The sequence below is a fragment of the Hoplias malabaricus genome, chromosome 14 (genome assembly GCF_029633855.1).
Source record: "Hoplias malabaricus isolate fHopMal1 chromosome 14, fHopMal1.hap1, whole genome shotgun sequence".
NCBI lineage: Eukaryota > Metazoa > Chordata > Actinopteri > Characiformes > Erythrinidae > Hoplias > Hoplias malabaricus.
The window spans coordinates 29,802,755-29,812,564 of record NC_089813.1 but is presented as its reverse complement, the minus strand read 5'-3'; the positions used below and the strand labels follow the sequence as shown (position 1 = coordinate 29,812,564).

At 34.9% G+C, this 9,810-nt stretch overlaps 1 protein-coding gene across 1 annotated transcript; it reads left to right on the top strand.

Annotated features, from left to right (window-relative positions):
- The first annotated feature begins 856 nt into the window (after window positions 1-856).
- Window positions 857-9,760, top strand: porcn (porcupine O-acyltransferase). The gene is made up of 15 exons (XM_066644379.1): window positions 857-957; window positions 1,911-2,053; window positions 2,311-2,506; window positions 3,078-3,121; window positions 3,293-3,474; window positions 3,567-3,697; window positions 4,384-4,404; window positions 5,660-5,674; window positions 5,758-5,883; window positions 5,997-6,097; window positions 6,601-6,677; window positions 6,815-6,878; window positions 7,119-7,204; window positions 7,838-7,948; window positions 8,232-9,760. The coding sequence occupies exons 2-15, from the start codon at window positions 1,918-1,920 to the stop codon at window positions 8,331-8,333; spliced, it is 1,392 nt and encodes a 463-aa protein (XP_066500476.1). The 5' UTR covers window positions 857-957; window positions 1,911-1,917; the 3' UTR covers window positions 8,334-9,760.
- Window positions 9,761-9,810: the final 50 nt, after the last annotated feature.

The following is a 9,810-nucleotide window of genomic DNA, read 5'->3' as shown; positions in this document are numbered from 1 at the left end:
TCATCTGGTAATTTTATTGCGTTATTTTGTTTTATTTTTTTTCTCCCTGAAATCTACTCACATATAATTAAACAAATCATCACATGCTTGAGATTATATTCAAGTTAAAAGAGATATTCTAGCCTGTCATTCCTCATTTCGTTGAAAAAAAAATTGCCCCCGCCTTTTACCCAGAAGACTGGGTTCGATTCCTTGCACAGGTTGCACACCAGTGATCCTGATTGGGACCTACTCTCTTACATAATTGCTGAAGGTCCCACTAAATTACATAAATGCATTTTTTCTATGTAGATTTTTCTGAGACTGTGTACACTACAAATATTAAAAATTTTAAGTTTTAAGATTTTAGCTATATGGTACATCTAAGCTAATATGAAATATATCTGCTGTGCCTTTTAGTCAACAGAACTATTGTTTATGCAGTTAACTGCAAAAGGCAACCGAGTAAAAAAAAAAAAAACTAATAAACATAATACCACATAATAACGGGGCCACTGTGAGTGCGTACATTTTCGGTCCCTACATGTATCTTGATGTTTCGCTCTCACACACACAAATAGGTGAGTGGAAATAATATGGGTCAGTCTCATATGATTCTGTACGCCCTATTTAGTGCACTACCTGGTAAGGTTTCTGCATTCCATTGCAATAACCGTGACTGTAAAATTATATTAAGTTCTGGCTAACCATATTAGACTTGCCTTCTTTGGGTGTAAACGCCGTTATTTTTTGATGTACAAGGAGAAGGGAGCTTTATAGAGTTTGAAGAATAAATCTGATTGGTTCGAAAATCTGCAGCTGTGTATCTGATTGGACGGTGATTTTTCTGTGATTTAGCGTCAGATGGTGAAGCAGCACGAGCGCATCATTGAGAATCAGCCACATCATATCAGCCGAACAAATCTACACAAAATTCAGCCCCCGTTTGAGGAACCTCAAACAAAACGACGCATTTGGGTGAGCGAAATATGGCACATAGTCTGAACATTTAATGCTAGTGAATCTTGCTTATATTTATTCATTGACAGAGGCGCTACCGAGGATAAAGGCTAATCCCTTGGATGTTTTCGTTAAAACTAACGTTGGGTAATGTCGATTTTTTTTGTTAAATAATTATCGGTGATCTGGATGATGGAATGTAAGAATTTTAATCACTTAATTAAATACATTGTAATTACAAAATGACTACTTCTGTCCGTATTGTGGAATGATTTAAACGGCTGTTGTGTTTGAATAAACGTAGGGGATTTCCACGGATTTATTAACTTCAAATAATGAAATGTAAATTTGATTGTGAGGTTGAAATCAGTAAATGGGCTTTTACGTTAAGTGCTTAATTCCAGAGAGAACTGTTCATAACGGAGGTCATCAGATCATCAGATATCTGAAGAGTTAATTGCCTCTCAAGCTACAAAAAAAGCTATATATAGATGAAATTTTAATAGCTGTGGTGTAGTAATTCTGGTTCTGTATCAGTAAATATCTTAATAATTCATTAATGTATTCATCTTCTTTAACCACTATGTCAGAGTCACAGTGTGTCCAGAGCCTATATTTGGGATTACTGACCTAGGAATATACACTGATACACACTCATACCTGTGGATAGTCTTGCACAGCCGAGCAAGCGTTATTGGACTGTGGGATTAAAACCTGAAACACAATGAACAATTTCACATACAGCTGAATGACCATGTTAAAGCAAATATATGCAGATATTTTAAAAAATCCTTCTAAATTGCCTGTTTAAAGGTTGTTCCAACACTCTGTTGTAATTGCTGTTTTATAGCTAATGACATACATTCAGTTTTGTTTAATTTTATTTCATATATATAAAATGGTCATTCATTTTGAATGACGCCCAGCTCAAATGAGTAAATCATACATGTTCAACTTTTCTCTATCTAAAGGACAGTAATGGGGGCTCTAAGTCGACAAGAGTTTTTTCAGGAGTTGCCGTCTGGCTGCCTTTTTCCAACTGCCCAGCAGGGTCTGGAGCAAGTGTGGCAGCTGCTGCTAATCTGCTTTGTTTGCAGGCTGCTGTGGAGAGTTGGTAAGATAAAGGTTTCAGAGGTTTCAATTCTTTATGTATTGCATTGTATCATTGCACCAACAGTGGAGTAAAATTGTGCCATTAAGTAATCTATAGTTAAAGTTTATTTATCATTGAAATCTAACATGAAGATATTTAGTAAGAAGATTTATTCACTTAATAATAAGGGTTAATAAGATTTGTGCAGATAAGTTTGTGTGAGGGTATACAATATTACTTATTTGTTCTTTCTTTCTGTATCTTTTTTATACTCACAGGCTGCCTGCCCTCTTACATAAAGCATTTGAGTACAATAGTTGGAGGCTTTTATACACTCTACCTGTTCTTTGAACTTCACATGGTGTGGGTGGTGTTGCTCAGCCTTCTCTGCTACCTCATTCTCTTCCTGTGTCGACACTCTAACAGCCGGGGGCCTTTCCTTTCCATCACTGTGCTCATCTACCTATTACTTGGGTAAGAACAAACCTGCTCAGTACACACTTCTACTTTTAGAATAAATGTTATTTCATTTTATTTGTATTTACCCTAATCAACATCTAACCCTATCAATTTTCAGCTACAGATTTGTAGAATTTGCTTATGTTCCATTTAATCAATTAAAATATTTTTTTATTTCTTGGATAAATGGAGCACTATTGGACAAACTACAGTAATCTCTGAACAAGTGTGTGTGTGTGTGTGTGTGTGTACATGGTTGTCAGAACTTCACTTCTGTTTAGTATTTTCAGAAAATGAAATTGAGATTCACACTGCATATTTTACCACTCTACGTCAGGGGTCACCAATCTTATCCACAAAGGGCTGGGCCAGTGTGGGTGCAGGTTTCATTCAAACCAAACAGGGCACAACTTGATTAACTAATTTAAGACTGAGATTAGTTGATTTAACAAGTACAAACAGGCGTGCTTCTGCTTAACTGGAATGAAAACCTGCAGCCACACCAGCCCTTTGTGGACACTATTGGTGATCTAGGCTCTATGATAAAACAAAGCCATTTGTTTTTAAGTTCTGTTTTCTATTTCAGGGAACTGCATATGATGGACACTAACAGTTGGCACAAAATGAGAGGTCGGTTTGCATCAAAAACATTATATTTTATTATATTTATATTTATCTTTATTAGCATCAATGCAATTGACAAGAAGTAAATTAACATTTTACATCTAAATTGAGCAGTGTATTCAGAGGGAAAGACAAATGTATAAAAAAATCCTAGTTATGATTGTGATGTCCTCTTAGGTTCACAGATGGTAGTTGCCATGAAGGCAATCTCTCTTGCATTTGACTTGGACAAAGGCACAGTGGAGAGTGTACCTTCCCCAGTGGAGTTTATGGGATATATTTATTTTGTGGGAACAGTGATATTCGGTCCTTGGATCAGCTTCAGTAGCTACAGGGAGGCAGTACAAAGCCAGAAACTTGTGAGCCCTAAAGCCTTTTATAATACGTCCAGTCTTTGTTCAAATGCAATAATAAAGAATTGGAAAGTGGTCAAAGCTGTTCTTTTCCACAGAGTATGTCCTGGTTTTTGAAGGTGATCAGCAGCTGGATAAAGAGTCAGTTTTTCCTGATTGTCTCCAATTGTGTCGCTCCATATCTCTTTCCTTACTTTATCCCAGTCATGGGAGACAAACTACTTCGCAAGTGAGTAAAGAGTTCTTATGCTAGAGAACAAGATCAGATATACATAGTTCAGTCATAACATTCCAAAATCTACAGCAGCACTGTTGTCTGGTCCACTCATACAAACACACCACCACCATCACATAAGAATTACTGCAGCGACCATAATGATCCACCACTCAAATAATATTTACTGTGTGGTGGTCCTCTGGGGGTCCTGACCATTTAAAGAACAGGGTGAAAATGGCCATACGAAGTATGCAGAGCAACAGATGGACTACAGTTTATAATTGTAGAACTATGTATAATTGTATGGTTATTGCTGCTGAGAGAATGGACAATGAATACAGAATCAAGAAGGTCATAATGTTAGGGCTGATTGGTGTAACTATGGCTGAAAGTAACTTTTAAAAATAATAATTTCCCACTGTGAGGAATTTAAATTGCTGTTGACTCCAGAATTTCTGAAATCAAATAGTTTAAAAACATTTATTAAGCCCTTAAAATTTCTCCAAAATTTCCATATTTGTTTTACAGTAATTTGTCATTTGTATAATTTTGTTTTATATCTTTTGTTTAATAACTGAAGATTAACTAAAGTTTTAGGTTTAAATAATACACCATTTACTAAGTAAATGTTTTGTTATATAATTTTTTTTACTTTAGTTCTGTCTTATTTAATCACCTTTTAAATATCTGTCTTGCAGTAAGAAGAGGCGAAAGAACAGGTAATTCTGTGCTGTCAGTGTCACTTATTTTAACCAACCATGTTTACACCCTTCTCATAATGATGTGCAATTTTAAACCCTATATTTAATTGATAGTAGCACTTAAGCAAAATTTTGTAACAGAGAATTTTTTATTGTTTTCTGAACCATTTTCAATTTGTTGCCCCAAAAATTTGGGACAAGAGTATGTTTATCAGTTTTGCATCATCTTTTAACAACATTCTATAAACATGTGGGTACTCAGGAAACTAGTCATTGTAGTTTTAATGTGAAATATTTTTTTCATAGTGTTTCTTGTTTCATAATCCACCTATTGTTTTTCAATAAATGACAGGTTTGGACTAGTTTAGCACCCTCACTCTTTTATAAAATAGCCATGCACTTGTAAGCTATATAGAATATGCTCGGTTCTAGTCTTATTGAAATAAGCAAGTTCTTCTCAGAAAAAGTAATCTGGATGGCAACATGTTGCTCCAAACCTGTGTATATCATTCAACATTAATGATGCCTCCACAAATATGCAAGTCACCAATGCCATGTGCTCTAATGCACCCCCAATACCTGCATGGATTATGGCTTTGAAACTGTGGTTGTATAACAACATATTGGTCTATCTCCATAATTTCCAAATAGAACACAGGACACATTTACACTGTGCCTCGCACTGTTTTAAAACCAGAGCCTACTCTGCTGCTCTCACAAGCCTCACATTAAGTAAACTAATGCTTTTTCACTGCCTGTGCTGGTACCAGAGCTCACAGTCATTCTAAGGTTCACACTTAGTGTAGTATCTTTGAATAGTAAAAAGCTAAAAAAATGCAACCACCCTGCCTCAAAGACTGTGTTGTCAAATATATATAATGTAAACAAAACTTCACCAGGGACAGAGGGCTGTTCATTAGAATATTAAGACCATGCCCGGACATGCAGGGGCTCCAAGTTGAGAAATTTTATTCTTGTATTGTTGCATTAACATCTTCACTTCTAACAGATTCTGACTCTTTAAACCCAAGCATATCACTGACACTGACAGCCAATGAATAGTGTTTTTTTTTTTTTTTTTGTAGCATCACACAAGATTTGCACATCCTGGTTTTTGTGTTTTACATTTTGCACAGTGTCTCAGCTTTTTTTTTTCAGAAATGGGATTTGTAGATATGATAACAAAGCAAGTTATGCAGATTTAAATAATTCAGCAATATCATTTTTGTCATTAACAATTATTCTATTTGCTTTTCTCTCTCTTGCTTCTCAGAAGCTCTTTTGCAAGGTATGAGCATCTTTCAGGCTATAATGATTGTGTTTTTGCCCCCCCATCTGAAGCCTATTAAACATCTAGACTTATTTTGTCAGGTGGCTGCTGGCATACGAAAGCACCATGTCCTTCCATTTCAGTAGCTATTTTGTGAGTTATTTCAGTGAAACCACCACAACACTGGCAGGTGCTGGCTTTAGAGAGGAGAAGGATCACCTCAAGTGGTTTGTAAAAGCACAGTATATTTACTATACATGGTTTCACCTTTCAGAATATTAAATGTTTCGCTGTGCCTTTGTCTGCCCACCCCAACCACCTTCTCTTGTGTTTTCTGCAGGGACCTTGCAGTGGCTAAACCATTAAGTGTTGAGTTTCCCAGGTCTATGGTTGAGGTTGTAACTTCTTGGAACCAGCCCATGTCTCAATGGCTTAATACTTGTAAGCATTTTTAGTGGTGTTTTTTTTTTAATTTTTTTTTTTATGTAACTTGGGGGATTTAGAGTCTTATTTGGTGGAAATATGTATTTATAAGCAATATTTGTACAAGCAAAGTACCTCTGGAATTGGTTTGTAGCTCACTGGTTTATTCTCATTCACATACTTTTTGCCTGATAATTCTCTAAAAGGATGGCACTTTTATAAAAGCAGTGCTTTTCATCAATGACACTGCACTTGTTAGTTGTTTTGTATACACGTCCCCTAAGGATAGATGTGTATAGAGTTGACATCTATCCTTGACAGTTCTCTGACTTGTGATTTTATATTTTGGGGTTTAAATGCATGAAGGACAAAAGATTTTTAGTGTGTTTTTCTTGTGTTTTTTCTGTAATACCCATTTTTATTGAAAGAACTGTTATGTATCTTTGCTTTAAACACTTTAAATAGACATGTGAGATCTTACAATCCATAGACCCTAAATAGCTGTTCCTCTGTATAATAAGATGTGTTTAGGAAGGCTCTGAAACTTGGTACATTTCAAGCTATCCTCATCACTTATACAGCCAGCACTTTGCTGCATGTGAGTACATCTTTCCAGTTTCTTGCTTTCACACAACATTTGTTCACACAATGCATTTCCAATGTTCAGTTGTCAAATTATGATTTTGTGAAATCTCATTTTGTGTTTCTATGCTACTTTTTATGTGATAATTTCAGGGATTAAGCTTCCACATTGGGGCAGTATTATTAACACTGGGTTTCATGACATATATTGAGCATGGTGAGTATCTACAGTATGTTTGCCTGTTAACATTATAAGAATTGTGGTGTGCATGATCAGTGTCTTTCATAAAACAAACAAATACCATTTACTAAGACCATTACATATACACAATAAATGGACTGTCCCCATTACTGAGTATATAGGCTGGATTAAATATACTGTTTATTCATGTGTTTATTCATGCCTGTGTAGTGTTTATTCATGCCTGTGTAGTAGTTTATGTTCATCTCTATTTAGTGCTGAGGAAAAGACTGTCCACCATCTTTAATGCCTGTATCCTCTCAAAGAAATGTCCACCAGACTGCAAGCACCAAAATAAAAAGGTAGGGTGACATGAAATACTGTAGATAACGTAAATACTTTTTAAGGGCCTATTTACCTTGTAAAAATGTCTTGAATCCCTTGTATTATAACCAGCATTTCAAAAAGTAGAACTAATTGTAAAGATTTATGAAACTGCGTGGCACAGTGGCGCACTCCCACTGTCCAAAAACACACATTGGTAGGTGGGTTGGCTACTCAAGTGTCCATAGGGGTGTGTGTGTGTTAGATTCAAGGTTAGATTGTAACTACAGATAAATCACACATTATCTCTATTTTGTATCTTTTTGCACAGTTTGAAAACTAGTTCCAATTTGCAAATAACATTTAAAAAGTTAAGATTTTAGAAAAAAAAAATCTGTTTTTCTTCTTCACTAAAGTTATAATTTTAAATATTTTTCAAGGTTTTGTCCAGAGAGTGATGATACATCTAACTGATTTTCTTTTCCCGTCTGAGTAAATAAGAACATTTTCTGAGTTAGCTAAGCATTCTAAGATAGCTAAACCAATATATATTTCATATTTAACATAATATATCATAAATCAAGAAATGGTCCTGGGGACTGTATTTGAAATATATGTGCATGTTTGCTTTTAATTTGCATTAAGTTAATTGTGTGTGTCTCTTTTCAAAGATATTTTGGGTGTACTTTATTAATGCAAGTTTTAGCATGCTATCACTGCTCCATCTAACCTACCTGGGTTCAGTCTTCGGCTCCGGCACTGATGATACAGACTCAGATGAGGTAAAAAAAAAATTGTGACAAATGGGCTTTTTAACAACAAGAAAACTGGGACATATTATTTATACATGTATAAACTGATTTATTTTAAACCTAAGATGTTTTTATGAATGGGATTTAAAAGATTTGTTATGAAATACATGACTGTAATGTGTCCGTTTTATATCCAGTCCATGAAAATTCTCTTTCAGATTTTTAAAAAAATCTCAACTAGCATAATGAATACTATGCTAAATATACAACACCTCAATGAAATACTATTATGTATTTTTCTTTTTTCCATTAGGATGTCTTTGGTGGTTATACTTTTCATAAATGGACAGAGCTGAGCTGGATCAGTCACTGGGTGACCTTTGGCCTCTGGGTTGTGTATCGCCTTATTATATGAAAACTGATACTTGAGCAGACACAGATAGACTGAAGAAGAGGCAAGTAATAAACCGACTCATCAGGAGGACCTTCTGTATGTCTGTGTGACATCACTGTGAAAAGCAAAATCATTGGACTAAAGAACAACAACTCTTACAAATCCTAAAAAGACATTATCTACACATCAGTTCAGGCCCTGTAGCACATGAACACAAAGTGTTATGAATTTTCTTTCTTTTTAAATAGTAGAAAGCAGCTATGTTAATGTAAAATGTTTTAAAAATCATTTATTTAAAACCAATCAGCAATGCTGACTGAGGTATTACTATGACTGCTGTTCATTTTCCATTGCAGAAAAAAACCTCTTTTAAAATTTAATACATTACTTCACCACAGAGCTACTCAAATGATGACAACATTTTTAAATTAAAGGGAAAAGCCTTGTACATACTTTGGGCACTATTGTTCTCATTGAGGTTTTCTTTTTGCAGTGCTGTGTTACAATAACGAAGTTTGAAGTGGTTTTTATGGTGAAGCGCTGGGTTAGTAAACAGTGTAGGCTCTGCATCAAATCAGTTCACTTCCAGATTACAGCTGTTATTCAAATATTATTGATCTTTCAGTTCTAGCACCAGTCTTGATATAAGCTAAACAACCTCAACACCTGCCGAGCCTAGACAGATGACAACTTACATGTTCAGACCTCAAATGTCCGCTGGTTTCTCAGCACAACCATGTATTAGCTAGATTTATATACAAGCTTATCAAAAGCCAAACAAGAATTACCGAATTTATTTTTTCTGATACTAATAATATAGCTGGATTTGCTTACAATGGTTTTAGTCTGTTAAGTCATTGCTCCCTTAGCAGTAATGAGTGGAATACATTTAATCAGAGCACATATCATACTGTTATTCAGACATAATCAGCATATGTTTGTGTTTACCTCATTAAATGGCCAACCTTTTCAACATGTTTACATTTTTATTAGGCTCCTGAGCTAATGAAAGCATTTTCCAAACTGTATGAAAAATGTATTGATAATGTGAAACTACTCTTATTTTGGACTGTTTACAAGCAGATAATAACATTCCTATTGTTGTCCAATACTGAGTAGCTCTAATATCCATGAGAAGTGTGACTTTAAGATGTTAATGCGCTATTACGTTATTGCAGATATTATCCTTTAATCTACCCACTTTATTTCCTCCCATTTATTTTATTTGCTCCAATCTCTAGCACACATGAGGAAAGAAGCCAGCTAAAGTTAACTGGTTACCTATTGTTATTATTATTATTACTTCTTTTTTATTTTTGCTTGTGCAATTTGTTTTAATGACTGTAGTTCAGACATTATTGTTCTGATTAATTAGATTGAATTCTTTATCCCCAAATAAGTTTATTCCTATTTAATTAGTCCCTGGCCCAAGTATTGTTTATTTTATTCTAACCTGATTTTGGACCTTTTGTATTCACTGTATATACATCCTCAACAT